Genomic DNA, 21,108 nt, shown 5'->3' on the forward strand with positions numbered 1-21,108 from the left:
GGGAGGGCAGGCAGGCAGGTGCAGGCAGCAGCTTGTGGGCCCCAACCCCAGGGCGCCAGCGCCAGCCGGAGCAGAGGTCACCCCACCGGCGCCGGGCACTGACTCAGCCCCACGAGGCCAGCGCCGTGGGTGAGCGGGGGAAGCCGCCGAGCCCCAGGGCCGCAGACAATGAGGCGACTGTTCCAGGACTGGCACCTCATGACTGCGGCACAGCCCCGCCGGGCTCCCCGGCCGGGATGCACTTGGCGCGGAGGACACCACCGCACCCGTGCAAGAGGGGTGTGGGACCAAAGTGGGGGGAGCCCTGGGCTCCCTGCTGTCCGGCTCAAGCCCCAGCCAGAAACACAGGCGAGTCCCTTTCCTGCCAAGCATCCTCCCCGAGCCAGCCAAGGGCACTGCCGGTGGGACAGCGGCAAAGACGGAAAAGGAAGTCACAGGGCTCTGAAGTCACCTCTCGCACCCAAACACGTCAAAGCAGTCTGAGCCACGCTCAGCCAAGGGCAACACGTCTCAATGTCAGACACCGCTGGAGCTGCAGCCCGTGCCCCAGACCCAGGGGACACACGTGCTGCCAGCCCCACGGGCCTTCCCCGCGCCCTGCATGTGCCCCGCTGGGGCTGCTGCCCCACAGCTGGGGAACGGGAGCCCAGCCTGTGCCCCACGGCAGCAGCAGGCAGAGCTCTCCCCTGCATGCGCTGCCACACAGCGTGCATCAGGCACCCAGCGGAATGCAGGGCACGGTCCCCATGCCAGCTGGGCTGGAGAGAGTCGGCAGAGGAAGGTCACCAGCTCCAGTGCAGAGTCCCTGCCCCGGGGTGGGGGGTCCCCTCACACAGGACAGGGATGCTGCAGCTCTTTGGAAAACCTGGCTTTATTAACACACTGAGGTCCTATCTGAGCTCCCTGACCCCACGCCTCTCCCACGGCATGGCCAGCCGGTCCCCTCGCAAACCGGGGACTGCACCGTTCTCCCTCGGCAGAGACCCAGCTCCCCCCACCCACTCCTCCCAGCTGCAGCCAGCTGGAACCAAGTGGGGACAGCCAGCAGCCCAGGGAGGTGGGTGCTCACCATGGGCACCCTAGCCCAGATTGCCAGGCTCCCCGGAACGGCGGTGGGGCTGAGCCTCCAGCTGAGGAGGGAACCACACAAGCCCTTGGTGACAAGCCCGTTCAGCCCCAGCACGGGGGTGCAGTGCGTGCAACTCCTGGTGCATGGGCAGCTGGCCCCAGGAGGCTCAGGAGGAAGCCAGCAGGTGGGACCGAGCTGGCCCAGGAGCCATGGGTCACACCAGCCCCAGGGGGCACAAAGCTCCTGCAGCAGCACAGCTAGGAGAGGCGGCCAGACCAGGACGCATGTCAGGGCATCCTGCCCTTGCTGCAGCCTCCCGGCAAGTCTCTGCTTCTTTCCTGGGAGCCAAGCAGAGGAGGTTGATGTTCCTGGGGGGCTCCTAGGCCCTGGCTGCACTGCAGCGGCAACACCCCTTCCTGAGCGGCAGGTAGCTTCAAGGTCTGCCCCAGCCCCAGCAGGCAGCAAGGGTGAAGGAGGGCAGAGGGGCTCCTGGTTCTGGGCTGCGCCTTGGCAAGGCAGCGGGCTGGCCACGCAGCCCTGCCAGCTGGCACGGGAGATGCCAGAGCAGACAGGCAGGAGCCGACGGCCCCACGCTTTCCTTGGCAAGTCCTTCCCAGCGGTTTGTGTCCTGCCGCCTGACGTCTTCGCCACGTAGCGTCCTGGGATGGCGGGTGCCCCGGCAGCCCTGCTCCCATGGCTGGCTGCACGCCCATGCCTATCTCCAGCGGGTCTGGTAAATGAGCGGGTAGAAGACGTTCAAGAAGAGCGCCACAATTGCAGCTGTAGTGGCCAGGACAAAGTATCTGATGCAGCCTTCATCTGGGTGCTGGGGGGTGCCCGGACTCCGCTTCTGGCCACGGGGCCTCCAGGAGTTTCTTGCAGGCCTTTGGGGTGCCTCAAGCTGCAGCTCTTGTTCTTCGGCCTCCAGTTCCTGCCAGATCAGAGAAGCCTGCGATGTGGAAACCTGCGTCAGCACTTGCAGAACACAACGGGCAACACCCCTCGCCATCCCCCGGGGCAGGCGGCTGCCTGCAAGCCCAGCCCCGTGCCCAGCCAGCCCTCCTCCCCATGCAGCACCGTCGCGGTCGCGCCCGCCCCCGCGGCTCTTCGGGGTCTCCGGTGCGTTGGGCGCAGCCGGGCGCCGGCGGGCGGCTCTGCAGGAGGGAGCGTGGGCAGCTGCCAGGCAGGCTCTTCATGGGGCTGAGGGGAGCGGAGCGGGTGGACGGATCCCAGTGGAGCCGATGCGCTGGCATTGGTGGGTCTAGGTGGCGAGAGGGCAGGCAGCAGCCAATCACAGCCCAGCTTCTGTGATCCCAACAGGATCTTTCAGATGATGGCCAATCAAGAGCCAGCTGGGGCAGCGGGAGCAGGAGGTGCGGTCACAGCACAGCCAGTCACAGCTCTGCTTTGATGGGTGGGGATGATCCGACAGCCAATCGTAGCCCAGCATCCAGGAGGATTATCCACAGGCAGCCAATCACAGCCCAGCCCTTCTCTGTGCAGGTGATCATGCCGAGCAGCCAATCAGGGTGCAGGTCTCCGTAGGGCACCCAGCGCCTGGGGGGGTGCGGGTGGTCCGAGGCGCTCAGGGACCCGCTGAGCCCCAGTGGGATCCGATGCACCCCATTGCTGCGGGGGATCCAGCACTGCCAGGGGCCTGGCGAGCCCCGGCACCACGAGGGGATGCGATGAACCCCAGTGCTGTGGGGCGTACGGCGAGCCTCGGCGCCGCTTGGGCCCCTGAAGGCTCCCACCGCTGGTGTGGGACGAGCAGCGCAGCATTCCTGTTGCCCAGGCCACCCCCGGCGAGTGGGGCTGCTCCGGGGACGCGCACAGCCCCCCAGACAGAAACAGCCCACGCAGACAGACACCAACATGCCGGACACGCCCTGGCCCCAGAGACAGGCAGCTCATGTCCCCAGCCAAGAGGGCAGAGCTGGGATCCCTAACCAGCACCGGGCTGAGGGCTGCGCGAGCCAGATGGGCTGGGAAGCCAGGCCAGACGGGCCCCATGGGGCACAGGCGCGTAGCCGTGCCAGAGATGACGAGTATTGTCCTCGGACCCTGCGGGGCCATGGGGGTGCCGAGTTTGGAGGGAAAGGTCTACAGCACAGCAACGCAGGGGGGTTGGCCAGGTGGGCGCTGCACCGCACCCCGGCCTGGGCCTTCGTGTCTGATGTTCACAAAAAGATCGGCTCAACCGTTCCCCGCCAGTACATGCCGAAAGCACCCTGCTGGCTGGCCCGCCCCTCCCTCCCGGGCGGCCCGGCAGCAGAGCTCGCTCTGGCAGGTTTCTCTTCAGCACCCTGCGGAGGCTGCCAGGCCTCTGGCAAAGCACTGGCATTTGCCTTTTTTGCACCTAGCTTGGCCCCGAGCTGGGCCCCAGCAGAAAGCATCCCCCACCCTGCCTCGAGAGCAGCTGTGGAGGGCAGGTTCTCACCGCACAGCCAGCTCCTACTGCACTGCTCACAGCTTTCCTCTGGTGCAGACCCCGCGAGGCTGGGCCCCCTCCTGCCTCCTCCAGTGCCCTCCCACCAGCACTCCCACCCTGATGATGGGAACCAGCTCTCCCGTGGTCCTGCAGGGCAGGGACTGTCCCAAACCCACAGCAAGAACAGGGCAAGACAGACCGCAGCGCCCAGCCAGCCCAAGTTCTTTGCTGTCGAAGAGGGGCACTGCGCTGCAGCTGGGCCAGACTCCGTGGGTGCTGGCAGAGACAGGCCAGGCCCTGCGCGTGGGCACCTGGGCAGATTTTAAGGCTCTGTGGCTCCAACAGCGCCCAAAGGGACGCAAGCTCTCACCTGGCTTGCAGCAGCTTCGGCAGAGGGGGTGCGCTCGGCTCGGTGGTCTGGGGGGTGCCCCGGCAGGGGTCTCTCCACAGGAGAGTTCCTCCGGCGGTAGAAGAGGACATAGGCGTATCTGGTTACCACCTGGCTCTCGTCCACGGTGGTAACTGTGCTGTCATCAAAGAGCCGCCAGCCTGAGAGGAGAGAAGGGTTAAGCACCCAGACAGGCCAGGGCTGCAGGAGAAGGGGGGTGGCAGCGAGGCTGGCAGATCCTCACCCACGTCACTGCGCTGGCTGTTCTTGTCGTTGGGCAGGCGGGCGTACGCTGTGTAGTGCCCCCCAATCATGCCTCCGTAGTGGTTTATCACAGCATACAGGTCATACATGGGGAGCTGCTGCTCGCCCTTCCGACCGATGCAGAACTTGCTCAGGTCCAGGCTCCTGGGGAGAGACACGGGGACTCTCAGGGGCGGTCAGCATGAGGCAGGGAGAGGCTGGGCTGCAGGGCAGCTCAGGCAGTGCCAAGCCAGGCACTTCGTCCCCCAGGCTCTCACCGGACAGGGAAGTCCACCATGTCGTTGATCTTATCCCTCCAAATAAAGCTGCGGAAGGAGAAGCGCTTGAGCTGGATGATGAGGATGTTGGGCAGCCGCCACAGCATCAGCTGCTTGGAGGCCTCGCGGTGCTGCTTGCACTTGGGGCAGTACCTGAGGGAAGAGTGTGCTCGTTACTGGCGTGGGGAGAGCCTCGGGTCTCGCAGTGCAGCCCAGCCCAGCCCAGCCCTAAGGCCCTCCAAATGTGGGGCTGGCAGAGGGGATGCGGCAGGTCTCAGCCTCCCCTGCCAGGGGCAGGCCAGCACAGTCCTGTGGAGCGCTGGCGTTGCTCCGTGCTGGTTCATGGCCTCCCTCCCCAGCGCACGAGGAAGGCCAGCCCAATGCTCTTGGCCACCAGAAGAAACAGTGTGCAGGCCCGGGCAGGTCCTGGGAAACCCCCACTGCTGCCTGGGCCCAGGGGCTGGAACCCACCCTGCTGCCTCCCTCACCACGCTTCCTCTGGGGCCAGGACTTCGGGCTTGGTGAAGAGATTGAGGCACTGCTCCAGGGTGAAGTGGCCAGCCCGGGCTGCTTCGCTGGCTGAGCCTGGGTCCTCCACACACTCCAGCTCCTTGGACTCCACCAACACAAACTCCTTGAGGCGCTCATTGTTCTTCCACACCAGGGCGAGGGAGCAGTCGTCTGTCAGCTCCAGGGGGGTGTCACCTGCGATAGGGCGCACACCTTACACACCTGCCCCACCAGGCTGGGCCAGGCCACCTTGCAGGGCTAGGAGCAGTCTTGCCCATCCCAGCTCAATACGGCAATCACGCAGTGCTGTCAGAAAGGGACGAGTGCCCCACAGCCAGGTTCACCACCCTGGGGCAGCAGAGCCCCCCCCCCAACCAGCAGGGAGCAAGGCTGGCACAGCCCCTCTCGGCAGCGCCTACACAGCCAGCACTGGATGCAGGCATCCCATTCAACCAAGAGGTGACCCAGAGATCACAGACCCTCTTTGGATGCAGAAGTTTGAAGGGAATTGGTCTGTTTGCTGAGGAGAGCAGGAACATCGTGCCCGAGAAGAGCTTCCAGGCAGCAGCTCTGTGCAGCAGAGCCCTGCCCTCCCCTGTGCCAGATGCAGCTTTCACTGTCCAGCCTGGGGTCACCGTCACATCTGGGTTCACCTTGTGCCAGGCAGCCTCTGGCACCCTGTCCAGGCAGATCCACCACCCTGCCAGAGATTGCAAGAGATGAAAGGTGGCACTTTCCAGGGCTCTGGGCTCACCTTTATCTTCCAGCTTGTGCTCTCGGTTGGCAGCGTCGATCTTGTTGATGTAGAACTGCGTGGCGCGGGCACTCAGCGAGTCTGGAGTGTGTTGGTACCCAGGGATGGCAGCTGTGGACAGGCAGGGACAGGTCTGTGGTGGCACTGCCTGTCTGCCCTGCGTAGGGGCCAAGAATTTGCAGTGCCCCCACCCCCACCTCACATGCTACGGTCTTGCAGGGACACAACCACGTGCCCCGTGTCCTTGACTATTTTTAGCAGACGCCTGCCCCTGGCAAGCTGCGCTCCTCTGCCTCCCTTGCCCCTTCGCTGCACATTGCTGCCATCCTGAGACGAGTGTCTGGAAACGTGACAGTGAGGCAGCCGAGCGCGAGGAGCTGCTCCCGTGCAGCTGAGTCAGAGTGAGGGAAACGCTGCGCTCGCAGCCCCGAGGGGCTCAGCCTGTGCAGGGCTCTGCCCTCCCACGGGACTCGGGAGGCTTCTGCCAGCCTCCGCCTTCCCACCCCTCCCCGCAACACCACAACACTCCAGCCTCTTTCCTAAGTCAGGTCTCTGCTCTGCCCCATGGGCCCTGCCAGGGCAAGGCAGAGCGTGGGCAGGCAGGCATTTCAGGTGGGGCAGCACTGCCAAAACACAGCTCACAGGGCCTCATTTATGGCCCCAAGGGTCTCCAGAACAAGCTCACAAGAACAGATGCTGTGGTGGGAGGTCACCCCAAGGAGGGAGAACTGCTCCTGGTTTGTTTTGGGGTTGCCCGGGCTCCTGGCACAAACACAGTTAGCACCGCAGCACCTCTTACCTTCTGGCTTGAGGGCTCTCTCATAGGATGGCTCCTTCTCACAACAGCTGTCGCCCTGCGACTCCATGTGCTCGGAGAAGCCTGAATCCAAGCTCAGCAGGGAACTCCTGGCTGCCAGGACCTTGCTCCGGACAGTGCTGGTGTCTCCCATCTCCGGGTGCAGCTCGGGCACAGCTGGCGAGAGCGGGGGCTCCTGCAGGAGGCTGGAAGCCTTGTCCCCATCCCCCAGCTCGGGGGCAGAGGTGGCTGCTGCACAACTGCTCTTGGCCAGGGGCTCCAGCTTGTCCGGCAGCAGAGGCTGCAGCCCCTGCTCCGGTGACATCCGGCCCAGCTGGAACGGAGGCTGGAACACGCTGACCGAGTACCTGAGCAAGGAGGTGGCAGTCAGAGCTGGCCAGGCACGGGGCTGAGCTCAGCTCCAGGGCAGAAGCACCCTCCTTCCCTGGACCCTCACCTTGCGTAGCCCTCCAGCAGCTGGGCCAAGCGGGCGTAGGTGAGGCGGGACTCTGGCACGCTGATGAGGAAGGGGAAACCAATGTTCTCGGGGCGGCACAAAGCCTTGTGGTCTGGCCAGTGTGTTTTCTGACATGCCCTGTAACACATACAGCCCCCGCTGAACCCAGCATCTGCGACCACCCCGGGCAGGAGCACGGCAGGGCCAGAGGGGTGCGTCGGGGACGAGGGGAGCACTGCGAGCCAGACTGGCTCCCTCCCAAAACCCAGACCCATCCCACCTCCTCCCAGTGGGCTGAGCTCTCCCTTCCAGCCCTTCAAGGCAGAAGACTCTCCCTCCCTGCCAGGCACCAAGCCAACTCACACATTGCAGTAACCGACTCGATAGCACCTCGTGCAGCGCCTGAGTTTCTCATCCTCCGGCAGCTGCTTCTTCTGGCAGGCTGCACACTTGGCGACAGGGCCACTGGGCACCTGCGGACGCTGCAGGAGAAAGGACCTGTTGGGCAGGGAAGTGCACCCAGGCAGGAGAAGGCAGCCTCAGTGGGCTCCTGTGCTCGCTGCAGCTAGTCACCCTGGCGTGCAGCTCTCCCCATCCTGTTCAGCCCCACTTGCAGGCTCAGCTTTCCCGCATGCCTCCCAGTAGTCTCAATATCCCCCATTACCTGCTGGACCTGCAGCTCCACCACCCGCTCCTTGGCCAGCTCTGGGGACAAGACCTCGAAGCAGAGCAGCAGGTCCGTGGGGGAGACCGTGTCCAGCGAGTTGGATGGCAGGAACATGCGGTGGAAGCGGTTCTTGATCACCTGCCAGGAAAGCAGTGGAGCAGGGCTGTGAGAAGGCTGCCCCGCGCTTCCTCTTCTGAGAAAGACACAGACCTCAGCCCCACAGCGAGCGATTCCCTACAGAGCTGTGGGAGCCAGGTTACCCACAAGAGCCACCCACAGCTCGCTTCTCAGCTTGAGCACTCTCACCTCTGCCAGGCGCAGGTTCTCTGGTTTCACGCGCACGCTGTGGGCCACCGAGTCGAGTACCTCCATGGCACTGGAGTTCTCCTTGCTGATACTCACGAGGAACTGCCACCAAGAAAGCGCCACATCAGTCACACCACGCCAAGGCATGCAGGCCGTTAACACAAGGCTCAGGCTGTCAGCACATGAAGAGCCCTCTCACACTCCCTCCCCAGAGTAGATGGTGTCCTTTACCTTGATGGGTTTCTTGTGCGGCTCCTTTGCAAAGTAGTAGACAGTCAGCACCTTCTGCTTCTGTGGGAGGGGCACGGGGAGGTACAGGAAGGGGTCAAAGGTGATGGACACCTGCAGATGCAAGAGCACACTCAGCTGTGGGAAGTGCTTGTGGCTGAGATCAGCAGGGCAACAGCCCCAGTGGACCTGAGATCCAGCCTTGTCCTGTGCTCTCCGAGAGTCAGGAACCTTCTGCTGCTGCACAGTCAGGACAGGGAGAGAGCCTCCAGGGCTGCCCTACCTTCGAACACACTGGGCACACCAGCTTGGATTTGTACTGGCCCTGGAAGAGGTCTACAATGAAAGAATCGTTCCTCATCTTGTGTCGCTGCCAGGCCTCCTCAGCTACCACCTGCGAGAGAAAGGGCTCAGCACTACGCTAAACCACTCAGGGCTGCTCTGCCAGTGGCTTTAGGGAGGGACATCCTCACCTCGTCAGGCCTCCCATCTGAGTCAACAGTCTCTGTGTAGGGCTTGTTCTGGATGCGGTTGAGGTCCTCGTGCAGGCCATCAAGCAGGAAGGCCATGAACTCCTGAGCATCGTGCTGGGCATAGCCAGTGAACTGGCTGGCCTTGCTGGCCACGATTGCCTGCGGGGAGCACAGTAGTCAGGGCTGGCCAGCAGCCCCCTTGGCAGCACCGCCTGCTCCACGCACAAAGCCTGGCTGCACCCACCCACACCAACCCAGCTCTCCACGGCACTAGCAGAGCAGCCAGGGGCTCACAGAGGAGCGCTGGGGACCCACAGCAGCTCCTGGCACCACGCTGGTGCCTGTGGCCCTACCTTCAGTTTAGAGGGCTGGAAGGCATGGTGCGTGCCCTTCCACAGCGCTCGAAGCAGCATGGCAAAGCCAATGGCCAGGCGTCCCCCCGTCCCCAGTGGGTTGTTGTAGTTGATTTCCGACTCAAAGGACCGATCTGCAAGAGATGCGGGAGGAGGAGGGTGGCCGCTGGCTGCGCTGTCCGAGCGGCAGGGCTCTGCTGGGCTCCCGGCGTGGGCTCACCATGGAAGTAGTCACGCAGCTCCCGGGTGTTGGACAGGGACTGGATGACGCTGTTCATGAAGCAGGTGTTTCCCAGGTTCACCAGCCCTGTGAAGCCAGGGAGGCACACCTTCTTCTTCTCATCCTCATCCTCATCGTCCTCCACGCTCTCGGTGCTCACCGGGCTGTGTGTCATCGGTGGCACCATGCACGTCGGTTTGGGCTGCCAAAACAGAGGCCGGTGTGAGGGTGATGCGCTCAGGCGGTCTCTCTGGGAACACCAGGGGAACCCGAAAGCCCAAGGCGCAACTCAGACAGGGCTGGACCCATCACACAATCTCCCGTCACGACTGGGATAGACAGGCCAGCTGCTGCCCCCAGTCCTGCCAGCTATGACTGAGGAGGGCCACCTCCTCCTCCAGGAACAGTTTGCCAGTCCCCAGAGCAACTCCAAGGAGGTGGGGTCCCACAAGAGGGACAAGTGGGCCCTCCTTTCCCCACCCCCCAGGTCAAATCCCACTCACCGAGGGGATGTGCGGCTCTTGCTTCACTGCCACGTGTTCTGGGGCCGTACGGGCTGCCACGCCATCCAGACCCCCATCTTCCACACGCGGCTTCTCTTTGTCGCTGGCTCGGGCCTCTTCCTTGCTGGACAGGGGGTGCTGGTTACTGCCCGGGGGGTTCTTGTCCAGAGGGGTAGGGCCTGTAGGCATGGCAACCTTTGCACCACCCACTGCACCTTAAAAAGGGGGAAGGGTGGGCCTGTGGTTAGCAGCACCACGCGCTGCCCACTGCAGGGCTGAGCCTCTCGGCCCATGCTCACACACAGGCTCTCTCCTACCCCTCTTCCCCGTGAGCGAGGAGAACAGCGGTGCCCTTCCCCTAGGGCTTGCCTCACCCTGCCCTACACCCCTCCTGCCTGCAGCCGCTCAGCCCCCCTCCTTCCCCCCAACCACACGCCAGAGGATCCGGCGCCATCCGGCAGCTGCCAGCAGCGAGGAGGGCCCATGCCCCGCGGGGGTGCGGCAGGCAGGCGAGATAAGGCGGCAGGGTGCAGACCTCGTGTGGCTGGAGCCTCCAGCCCCCCCCAGCGCTGGCTCTGGCGTTTCTTCAGGCAGACGTCGATGCGAGACACGGTGAAGTTGTATGTGCACTGGTCCGGCTCAATAAGGTTCCTGCAAGACATGCAGCAAGTCAGGGGTACCCCAGATCCCTCAGCAGCCTCAGACATGCCAAAGCCTCTGCAAGGCTGGGCCACGGCCTCCAGGCAGTAGGCACTGGGCCAGCACCGATCCCAAGGTGGACCTGGCAAAGCAGGGCGGAAACCCTCGAGCCTGGCCACACTGAGCACACAGAGGGCCCCTTTCCTGGCAGATCCATCCTGCTTAGCTCCACATGCCCCCTCCCGCTGGACATCCCGCTCAAAGTGCGCACAGGCCGGTCTGGCTCAGTTCCTAAGAGCTCTAGAACAGGCTGAGGGGGGAACTACAGGCAAGGAGGCACTGGGATTTCCTCCTCTTCAAGCCACCCCACAGCGCCAAGGCAGCCTGGGCTTGGGGCATTAAGGCAGCATGGTGTAAGAGACCTCCCAGGTGCAGAAACGAGCATTCCCTGTACAGATCCACCAGCCAGGACTGGCTCCTGCTCCAGCTCTGCCCTCTCAGCCCCCTTGCCCCCATGTGGGCTAGAAGGATGGGAGCTGTACCTGAGCTTCACCTGCCACCGGAACACTGTGTGGGGCCCACAGCCAGGATGGAGGCGAAGGAAGTTTGCGTCACTGCAAAGAAATTGGAAGTGAGTGAGAAGAAGTGAACAAACAAGCAGCCCGGCCACAGCCAGGAGCTCTGCAGCAGCCTGGCACCATCCTGAGGCACGCCTGTACCTCGTCTGGAACACCAGCGTGAAGTCTTGCTCCCGGAACAACACCTTGGACGTCTCCTTGTGTATCTCCTTCACGTAGACATGCACCACCACCAGGTCATTGCCCTTCTCATATGAGTCATTCTTGACAAAGGTCAGGCTCACAAAAGGCTCTGGCTCTGAGTGAGGAAAGTCGTGGAGAGAGACATTACCTTCCTTGCATGCTGAGGCAGCACTGCAGGCTGATCCAGGAGAGGTCTTGAGCAGATGGACCTTCCTGACCAGGGAAGGCACCAGCCCCTGGGCTCCAGCCACTCACCATCAGCTGCTGCTTCCAGAGCCACGTCATCTTTGGACCAGTCCCTCTTCTCACCATCTCTGCCCAGGGGAGGGGTGGCCGCTGGGATGGCCTTAGAGCTCTCTCCCAGGACAGGAGTGCAGTCCCGGCCCCGCAAGGCCTCAGCAGGGCTGCCTGGCTGCAGGACCCTCTTCTCCACACAGGTGGCAACACGGTGGGGGAAAACCTCTGTGGTAGCCGCGAGAGGTGGCATCTCCACGGGAACAGTCTCCTTGGCCAAAACTACAGCCTTTCAGGACAGAGACACATGGTGAACAACAGACACCGTCACCCCCAAGCTGCTGTGGCCCACCCACTGTGACTCCTGCCAGCCAGGCAGGCACAGCTCCATGCCACCTGCTTCCCCCACACATCCCATGCTTGGCTCAGCCCCGTTGGCACCACAACCCAGAGACTGCAAGGTCCTCACATTGCCCTGTCCTCCACCACAGCCAGGCCCAAGCCATTCCCAGCACCACCCATGGGACCCCAGACCCCACCTCATCAGCAGGATGGGTCCCTGTGTTAGCAGCATCTCCTGCACAGGGGGCTGAGGGAGCAGGGGTGCCCCGTTCAGCCAGGTCCTCAGGTACCTTCTCCAGTGGCGGTGCGAGGTCTGCGAGGGCTGTGGGCACATCGACCTGGCTGGCTCTGCCATTGCGGCGGCTGCCTACCCTCCCGCCGTGCCCTTTGCTGGCCTCCATGCTCCCAGTGACTCTGGCATTTGGCTCCTCTTCGGTGGGAGCCACTTTGAGGTATACTGCCCGCTTGGCGCTGGGGCCGCTCTGTGTCCCTGGGCTGGCTGGGCTTTTCCCTCCCAGGGCCTCGCTTCTTCCCGGAGCGCGCTTGGGGTTGGAGGGCTCCCGCCGGGACCTTGGCGGCTCTGTGCCTTCAGCCCTCGGCTCTTCAGGGGCCAGCTCGGCAGAAGCAGCCTTCTCCTTCCCGTTCTCCCAGCACGCGGCCCCTTTGGCCAGCTCTTTGGATCCGTCTTTCCTTCTCTTCTGTGAAAAGCAGTGCAGCATAGTGGGAAGGTATACAGGTAGCAGCACCTCTCACGCTCTCTGCCAGCCCCTCATCCGCACTCCCCCTTCCCAGACCGCTCCAGGGCTTCTGCTCCAGAACATGGAGGTATGCGGCAGACAGAAACAGGGGTATGACAGCCCACTCTCTGGGACAGAGAGGCAGCTGGCTCACTGCCCTCACACAGCAAATGGATGCAGGATGTGCCCGACATTGCTCCCTGGGCAGCTCACGAGCAGGGAGTGAAACCCTCACCCCAGCTCCCCCGGGCTCCATAAGCTCCCCCAAAAGGCAGATCCTCCCCTCCTCACCAGAAGCGAAGACCAAGTATGGAGTGGGATCTTCTTCTGAAGCACAAGCTGTAGAAAGTTCCCCTTCTTGCACTGGACCTTGCTGCAGGAGCTCTCAATCTCCTCGTAGAACTGACAGCTCCACTGGCGCCCGTCTGCAAGCAGAGGGGGACTAGCGCATCAGGCAGTGCTCCAGGCAGCTGTCACCTAACCCACAGCCCCCTTTCACCTGCCCCAAGGCTCAAGGGAAAGCTCACCCAGCGCCAAGGAGGCTGCAGGCAAGCTGCCACCATACCCCAGGAGCCTTCAGGGCTTCAGCCAGCTTTGCTTGATTTGCTTTGTACATCTGGCTGGCCTCCTTCCCAGAGGGAAGACCCTGGGCCTCCCTGCCCTCAGGGGTACAGTCACTTTTCCACGGGATACCCAGGGCCGACTCAGTCATCCCAGCAAACAGGGGACAGAGACGCACCAGCACAGCAGTGGGCACTTGTTCACTTGGCGCAGAGGCCAGCTCCTGCCCTCCCCTGCTCTACACCCTTCTTCTTTTACACTGCTCTCGTATCAGCCCTGCCTGCTAGCTGAAGCTGTGCCAGCTGACAGCAGGGCATTGCCTCTGAAGGAGAGGTTTTATGCCTGCCTGGATCAGCCTCACATCTAGCCCAGAGCTGTGTCAGGCCCCGCTGGAGAAACGCCTGCAGCAGTCGCTCCCTTCCCCATACCTGGTAGTTTGACCACACAGTCCGTGTCAGTGAAAGCTGCATCTACATCCTCCACCTTCAGAGCTCCGCTGCCCAAGTTCAGCTTGACGATGATCTCGTCAGCGTTCTGCTTCCAGTCCAGCAGCAGCTCTAGGAAGAGGGAGGGAAGTGTCACTCACTCGCTGCAGGAGCCTGCAGTGCCTACTCCTTGGCTGGGGAACACGAGCCTGAACGCACACTCGGTTCAAGGAGGTCAACGCAGGGGACACAGATCATGCCAGTTAAACACGACGCTCACAACCTGCTCTCATCAGACAGGCCACAAACAGGAGCACATGTTGCGGCAGGGCAGGTGGATCCCAGTGGGAACTGGGGAGATCAGAGAGGCAGTGCTGCTCTTGGCTCCATCACGTGCAGCAGTGGCAGCTGGGAACAAGGGATGGCTCCTGCCAACTACAAAGCAATTGCTACTTTCCCAGGGAATAAGGAAGTCACGTAATTACTCTGGGGGATTCAAGTGGACTCTGACCACAGTCAGAAATTGCCACTTCCCCTTTGCATATGCAAACCAAGCAGTCTGGCTGCAACCACCAAAGCACTGTACTCCTGCCAGGTGAGCACAGCTAACACGGCTGAAACACGGGCAAGCCTGCCGGCCAGGCAAAAATGCTGCACCCAGGGAGACAATGGAGCGGCAGCATCACTTCACTGCAGGCAGAACCTCCATCAGGTGCCTGCCAGGCTCCGGCTCTGGCCCTGGGCTGCCCTGAAGTCTTCAAGGCAAAAAGGTGATTTTGGTCACCTTACTTTCAATCGGGTTTGTTCTACCCTCTGTGGCACGGGGGTGCCCTGCCCTGTCCTCAAAGCAGGCCTGGACCCAGGCAGAAACCTGCCACCAGTGCCCGCTGGGTGACACAGCTTGGGATCTTCCCGGCCCAGCACGGCACCCTGCTTGGAAACACGCAGGACAGGTGCCAGCGCCGAGGCGTCCCGTGGCTGTGCTCGGTGGCACCGGGACACCCAGGTGGGCAGCAGCCTGCCACGTGCCCGGGGCCTCTTCCCTGCAGACAGCCCTTCCCAGCCACGGGCACCCTTCTGCGCCCCGGGGAAGGCCGCATCCTGCTCAGACAAACGCTGGGGCGAGGGAGCGCTCAGGTTAGTTCTGCTCGATGCCGGAGTGTGGGACCAGGACACGGCAAGAGCTTCAGATCCCTCGGCAAGGGCACTCCGTGGCCATGCACTGACAGCCGGCACACACCTCGACTTACCCTCCTCTGAGTCCTTCTCCTGGGCGGTCTCAGCCTGCTCGAGCTCAGGGCGAGACACTGGTGGGCAGAGAAGTAGAGCACGGGCAGGTCTGTCATTCTGTCACCTCAGAGCAGGGCTGGCACGCCGATGCCCAAAATTTCACACTCCCCTCCCCTAACTTCTGTCCAGGCCTTTCATCCTGCGTGTGCTGCTCATTTTCCTCCTCTCCTTCCTCACACCTCTCCCTTCCCCAGAGCCCTGTCTGCAGCACCACAGCAAGTCAGCCCCCAGGATGGCTGCTCTGGGCCACACCACCATGTCCCAGTCTAACCAACACCACAGTATAAGCAACACAACATCACTGCGCCATGCACAGACAGCGCTGCTTTGAGGCATGTCTCAGTATGGAGCTTGTGGTAACTGGGCTGCGTGCCCCTGCTAAGCACACCAGGCCCTCAGCCTCCAGCCATACAGACGAGTCCTGCCTTGATCCATCAGGGAGTACTTGATGTTTGGTTGTGCTCAAACCAATTCTGCTGTAACAAGAGAACCATGCAACCCAGCTGCACTTTAACATTCCCATTCCTGCACAAGCTGCCAGTGTCTGTGGCTGAAACCTCCTTCCAGATCATGCTGGGGAACCAAACCGACCCGACACCTAATCCCTGCTCCCTGCAGGATTACCTCAGACAGCCAGAAGCGTCTCAGGGCCTGCTCCACCCCCACAGGGCGGTGAGCTCTGCCAGGCAAGGGGCTCTAAGTAGCAGCACCTTGTCCTGCAGCAGAAAAACAGCAGCAATGGGAGCTGTGGTCTCCACCCTGGAGCGCTCAGAGGACTGTCACTGCCTCCCTTGCCCGGCTAAAAACCAGTAGGAAACCTCTGCTGACCACCACAGTCACCAGTGCAAAGGTGCTGGTGTGGGTGGCAGTGTGAGAAGCGCTGCAGCAGCACTGCCTGCAGGATCTACAGCTTGCTGCAGCCCCTGGTCATCCCTGCACAGAGGGGATGGTGGCAGCACACAGCCCTCGGGAAGGCAGGAGACCCCTGTGCCAGAAGGTGCGGAGGGTCAGGCTTTACCAGAGACACCACACGCTTCCCAGGCGAGAGAAGGTGGCAACGCTGCACACTCTGCACCGTGGGATTTCACACTGGGGACTGCAGCCGGCCGCTCCAGCACAGACCTCAGCAAGCGCTCATTTACCTTGGCCTACAAAACACCCTGTGATTTTGAGGTTACAACAGTCATAACAGAGCAGGCACAGAAATCAAGCAATTTTCCAGGGCCCCAGGAACTCTTGCCTGCATCCTGCCCACAGGCATTCCCTGCACCTGAAGCATCTTTTTTTGTCATCGGATACACAGCAGCTACAGAGGGAATTACTCCACTTCATTTCACTTGAGCCACACCTTGCCCTGACACAGAAGCATAAGCACCAGCCCCACCCCCAAGCCCCGCAGGCACTGTCAGCACTCGGTCCGCAGCATCTGGCCTCGGCAAACCGGTGGGGAAGCAGCACTGCCTCCAGATGCAGGAGCACTCGCAGGCTTCAGTCCCACTCCCTCTGGATCGAGGCAGCTCAGCCCCAGCCAAAAGCAGAGCCTAGAAATGACCACCAAGGCCAACTCCAGGCCCCAGGCCCAACCTTCCTCACACAGCAGGGGCTCAGTAACATCCGAAGGAAGGAGGTTACAGGTCCAGGGAGGACACCGTGCCGAAGAGGATCCCACATCACACGGGTTACCATCAGCTGCAGGAAGCGATTAGTTAAATCTGCTTATCCTGCAGCAGATGGCTGCGAGGCTCCCACCCTGCAGGGATGAGAAACCACGGGCCTGCTCGCCACAGCGCTGCCGAGGGGCTCTCACCTTCCTTGCTCTCCTGGTTGGCTCGATCCTTCTGCTTCTTCTTGTTGGTGGCATCATCCAAGCCCCGAGACACTCTCCTCTGGCCGGGGGCATTGGTGCTGCTGGACATTTTCAGCCGTTTGGAGGACACAAACGGCCCACCGGGGTCGGTAATGGAGTCTGGGTCAGGGGTGCGACGTTTTCTTCCTGGCCCAGCTATCTTGGCGACTCTCTGTGGTCAAACTCTCTGGCAAGGAACTAGTGGCCTAAAGAGAAGAGAGAGTGAGCGTGGCAGGAGGAGCAGGTGGAGAAGGCCCAACAGCATCAGGATCCACTCTCTGCCCCGGCACCGGGCCCTCCCAGGGCCAGCACCCTCACATGACCTTCGCTGTGGCGTTTACAGGAAGCCCCACACAGTGCTCAGTGAGGAAACCTACCTCATCACAGCTGTTACAATGCTTACTGCCAAAAGCATGGCCTTGTCAGAGCTCCCAAGATACAACTGGGGGTCTTCCGCATGTGGCACACATTAAAAACCTGGAAAGCAATTGTCATGCTCATGGGTCACACTACAGCAACGCTGGCCCAGAGGAGCCGCCGGCGCTAACAACACCCGGCAGCAGAGCCGAGGGCAAGGACACAGGGAAGCCCCGATCTGAAAAATCAAGCTTCCAGGGTCAACTTGGGCAGCCCACCCCACGGCTCAGAGTGGCAGCTATTTCGGTCAAACAGTGCCCCATGTAAGAGGGCGGGAACGGGAGCAAGTAACGCCCTAAGAAGGAAGAAAGGGGAGAAGCAGGAGCATGCCCGGGACAGTCTCCCATGACAGATGAGAGCCGAGAGCGGAGCTCCCTGAAAGAAGAGAGTTCCTCCCCCCTCCGCCCACCAGCTGGGAGCTTAACCAGCAGGATGGCACCTTGCATATTCATCTCCCTGCTGGTTTACAGACAGCGCCAGCGGGCCGGCCTGGAAACAGGACACCTCTGCTCCTGTGCCCCAGGGAGCGGGCAGGGTGGGCAGGGCAGGCAGAGCACTCACCCCTGACCCCTTAGACATGCCCTCCCAGGCAAAGCCAACTCCCCTACAGGGTTTTGGAGCTGCTGGCCCAAGGGCTGGTCTCAGTTTCGCACTCAGGTTTCACCCTCGGGCGTTCACGGTTTTGAAAGAGAAAAGCTGTAACCACCCACTGCAACAGGGCCCACTCGAGGGGCCTCCGTGGAGGCGGTGAAAGCAGAGAGCTGGCAAGGTTTCCTCCCCTGCTGCCCCAGCTGCACGCCCTGACCCCGGCAGCGCTCACGGGTCTGCAGGGGTTTGTTGAGGGGAGCAATCCCAGTCGCACAGATCCCGCCCACCCCCAGGTGCTGGCAGCCTGCGCAGCTCCTGGTGAGCTGATCCACACACCATCCCATGGCCCAGCTCCCATCTGAGGGCACAGGGGCTGAGCCTGACAGCATCTACGTCTAGCTCAGCTCCACTGAGCCTGCCTCTCCCTCGGTGGGAGGCAAGCCCCGCCCTGGGGAACACCCTGTCCCACCCTCACCCACATACCAAGCACAGACGCCTCCGCTCTGCTCAGCCATGGCTGAGGGCAGGAGGCACCTCCAAGAGAAGCATTCAGTCAGAGGGAGCACGCTGGCGGCTCTATGCTGCCCCCCACACGTTTGTGTTCCAGAAACGCTCAGGGCAACAAGTAGCCACAAACATGGAGTCACAGCCACAAACTGCAAGGGACCCCAGAGAGCAAAGCGGTCCTGTGCTGCCCTCAGGCCTGGCAAAGCCAGCCCTGTGACAGGTGCTGCGCCCAAACCGTTTCTCTCCGGGCCAACCCACCCTCGTAACCAAGAGCCACCAAAGCCAAGCAAAAAGCTGAAGCGCCAAGTCCAGCCCAGCTGCCTGGCACAGACAACTCCCAACACCCGCAGCGGAGGGGCCTGAAATGACCTGGAGACGGGGATGCTGAGCAGGGCCTGGCATCAACCCCGGAGAGCCTGAAAGAGTGTGGGAGGACAGCAGTGCCACCCCGAAGCTGCTACGCACACTGGGTCTCCCCAGGATACAGCAGCACCTCCGGCGGCAGAGGGAATGGGAGCCCCTGGCAGCGGTGAATGCGGCTGTGGTTCACAAGGCTGGGCCTCTGACACCAGCAGCATGCCGTGCTCACTGAAACAGGTTGGCTACAGAGGCTGGCTGGCACTGAGAAAGCTAACCTGGGCTCAGCAAACAGGGGAAAGCATTTTTTGCCGAATTTCTTTTGCCCCTAGGGCAAGAACCCCAGGAGGAGCGCGAAACAGCACCAGCCACCGCTTTGTGCAGGGCCAGGCGAGGCGCCATTGCCTCCTTCCTACACCTCTAAAAGGGTGGCACAGGGTAACCGCTGGCCAGGGTGACCCTCTGAGAAGGGTCCTGAAGGACTAAGAAAGGATTGTCCTCTGCCCGAGAAGGGGCGAGGAGGAGAGCCAGGGTCACGTGTCTGCTGTCGCTCCTCTGTCGCCTGCTGCTCTCACGCCTCACTGAGGGCTTGGCTCCCTCGGGTGCTTTGCTGACAGTTATTCCTAACGGTAGGCAGGAACCAAGTGGGGCTGGAGCTCTGCCCAATTCCAGCTGCCAGACTGGTGGCAGCCCAAGGCCACTGCGGGCACCACAGGGTCTTGGAGGAACACAGACCAAGCGCAGGTTATTCCCATTCACCTGTTCTAATTCCTGAGACTTTCTGCCTCTCTGCTATCAGGAAACGTGCAGCCAGGCTGAACATTCAGCCTGAGGGTGTGCAGGGGCACAGCGGTTTTGGCATCAGTAATATCATCACTGTAAGAGCTGCTGAAGGGGAAGAGATGGTGAAAGGCTACCCTGGCTGGATGCCAGGCGTACCTCCGAGAAGCACCCAACACGCTGGGCACTTGTACAAAACCTTACTCAAACCTCCTCCGAGCTGGGAAAGCCTGGCCATGCTGCTGCGAGAGGAGATGCCTCCTTGCCCTCTGCTCTCCCAGCCTTTGTGCCGGTGCGAGCACCCACGTGGCTGCAGTGCATACCAGATCAAGACATCAGCCAGAGCAAAACTGCTTTCTGCCAAGTTTGTCTTAACCTGGAGCTGTTTCCCAACCCAGTTCATGCTGGGGCTACACAAACACTTTCACTGGCTAGAAGAAAGGGAGAAGTCAGGAACAGGAGCTAGCAGCCAGGGAGAAGGGCTACCCCTTCCCATAGGGGTGCCCGATTGGGCTAATGTAAATGCTCAGAGAACGACAGCAGAAGGTCCACAACAAGATGCAATTTGCCCCCCGTGTTTGGGGCACATTTAGCACCTGGCGGTAAGAGGCCTCCTGGTTCTTGCCTGCAGCATTCCCCCCCTCGGCACCCAAAGGCTACTGGGGTAGCTGTGGAGGAGGTTGGCTATTCCCCAGACTCATCCTTCCACAGACTTTTAGCTCCTCCATGTCCCAAATCCAGCTGACAGAAACGCTTCCCTTGTGCACACAAGGACTTTTGTCACCTTCTGCTCCTTGTCCCCCTGAGGGATCAGAAATCTCAAGACTCCAGCTCGTCTCTTACTTCAGTTTCTTGGCGTGCCTGGCACACAGGCTGACCCTGGAGAAGCACAGAGCCGCTCGGGGCAGGCACCCACCTCAGCACTGCCACACGTAACATTTCCAACCTGTGTGGATATCACCATGCCACCAAAGCACCGTGACAGCAGTGAGCCCTTACAGCTGTGCTGAGCAGGGAGCCCCGCAGGCCCAGCACCCTGCAGGCCTTGGCAAGTGTCTGGGGAAAGATGACTGACCAGACAGCAGCCGGCAGCAGGCCCTCGGCCTCTCCTGCGCTGCTGCCCGGCCTCAGGCGTCTGGAGCAGGGAAAGGGACGAGGAACGGTGGGCCCAGGCGGGTCCCCCACGCAGAGAGCATCAGCTCCCAGGCAGCGGCCGGGCCCCACGGCTCCCGCCCGAGGCTGCCGCGCTCGGCCCGTCCTGCCGTGCCCCGCGGCTGCGCTGCCTGCGCCCCCCCGAGCCCCGTCGCCTCCGGCCCCTCTCATGCCGCCGCCGCCATCCGCTGCGCCTTCCCACTCCGCTTCGCTCCGCGCCGCCCCGGCCCTGCCTCCCGCCCCCGGGCCGCATCCCGGCCTGCCGCCGCCCCCGGGCCCTGCCTGCCGCCGCGGCTCCGGCCCTCACCCCGCGCCGCTGCCCGGCCTGGCTGCTGCCCGCCCGGCTGGGCCCCGCCACTGCCCTGGCCCGGCCGGTCCCGGCCCGCCCCGCACTCACGGCCCCGCCCGCCGCTCCGGTCTGTTTTGTTTCGAGCCGAAGTTCCGAGCGGGCCGACTCAGGAGACAGGCCCAAGCCCGTGACGCACTTCCGGAAGCCGGCAGACAAACCCACGTGATTCAGGAGCGCGATGGGGGGGGGGGGGGGGGGTATCGATCACGTGACACGAGACGGGGCTGGCCGCTGGCTCGTTCCTTCCCTCGCCCGGCGCCCCGCCCGGCGGCGCCATGGCAACGACGCCCGCACGTGACGTCATCAGAACGCTTGAGAGGCGATCCGCCCCCCAAGAATGGGCAGGGGCGCGATCCGGCCCCGCGGCGTTCCCATGGCAACGCGCCGGGCAGCGCCGCCTGGCCTCGGCCTGCGGTCGGTGTCCGGGGCCTGGAGTCTGCGGGCCGG

The 21,108-nt window shown here is 62.5% G+C and overlaps 1 protein-coding gene across 3 annotated transcripts; it reads right to left on the reverse strand.

Moving 5' to 3' along the window:
- Positions 1 to 1,055: 1,055 nt before the first annotated feature.
- On the reverse strand, positions 1,056 to 20,779 carry USP19 (ubiquitin specific peptidase 19). Of its 3 annotated transcripts, XM_086469940.1 has the most exons (27): positions 20,710 to 20,779; positions 16,473 to 16,717; positions 14,626 to 14,682; positions 13,379 to 13,507; positions 12,681 to 12,814; positions 11,943 to 12,350; positions 11,332 to 11,599; positions 11,035 to 11,191; positions 10,858 to 10,929; positions 10,212 to 10,327; positions 9,677 to 9,891; positions 9,174 to 9,375; positions 8,954 to 9,087; positions 8,601 to 8,759; positions 8,411 to 8,521; positions 8,131 to 8,241; positions 7,900 to 8,001; positions 7,591 to 7,731; positions 7,290 to 7,408; positions 6,927 to 7,064; positions 6,473 to 6,837; positions 5,674 to 5,784; positions 4,898 to 5,114; positions 4,410 to 4,562; positions 4,133 to 4,296; positions 3,871 to 4,049; positions 1,056 to 2,018 (listed from the first exon to the last, which is right to left on the reverse strand). In XM_086469940.1, exons 2-27 carry the CDS (start codon positions 16,579 to 16,581, stop codon positions 1,785 to 1,787), a joined length of 4,305 nt encoding a protein of 1,434 aa, XP_086326066.1. In that variant the 5' UTR covers positions 16,582 to 16,717; positions 20,710 to 20,779; the 3' UTR covers positions 1,056 to 1,784. The 3 variants fall into 3 exon arrangements, with proteins under 3 accessions (XP_086326066.1, XP_086326065.1, XP_086326067.1); XM_086469939.1 differs by lacking the exon at positions 20,710 to 20,779 and having other exon boundaries at positions 16,473 to 16,884; XM_086469941.1 differs by lacking the exons at positions 14,626 to 14,682; positions 20,710 to 20,779 and having other exon boundaries at positions 16,473 to 16,884.
- Between the last annotated feature and the right edge of the window lie 329 nt (positions 20,780 to 21,108).

Source organism: Leptosomus discolor, chromosome 9 (assembly GCF_034619465.1).
Source record: "Leptosomus discolor isolate bLepDis1 chromosome 9, bLepDis1.hap2, whole genome shotgun sequence".
Classification (NCBI taxonomy): domain Eukaryota; kingdom Metazoa; phylum Chordata; class Aves; order Leptosomiformes; family Leptosomidae; genus Leptosomus; species Leptosomus discolor.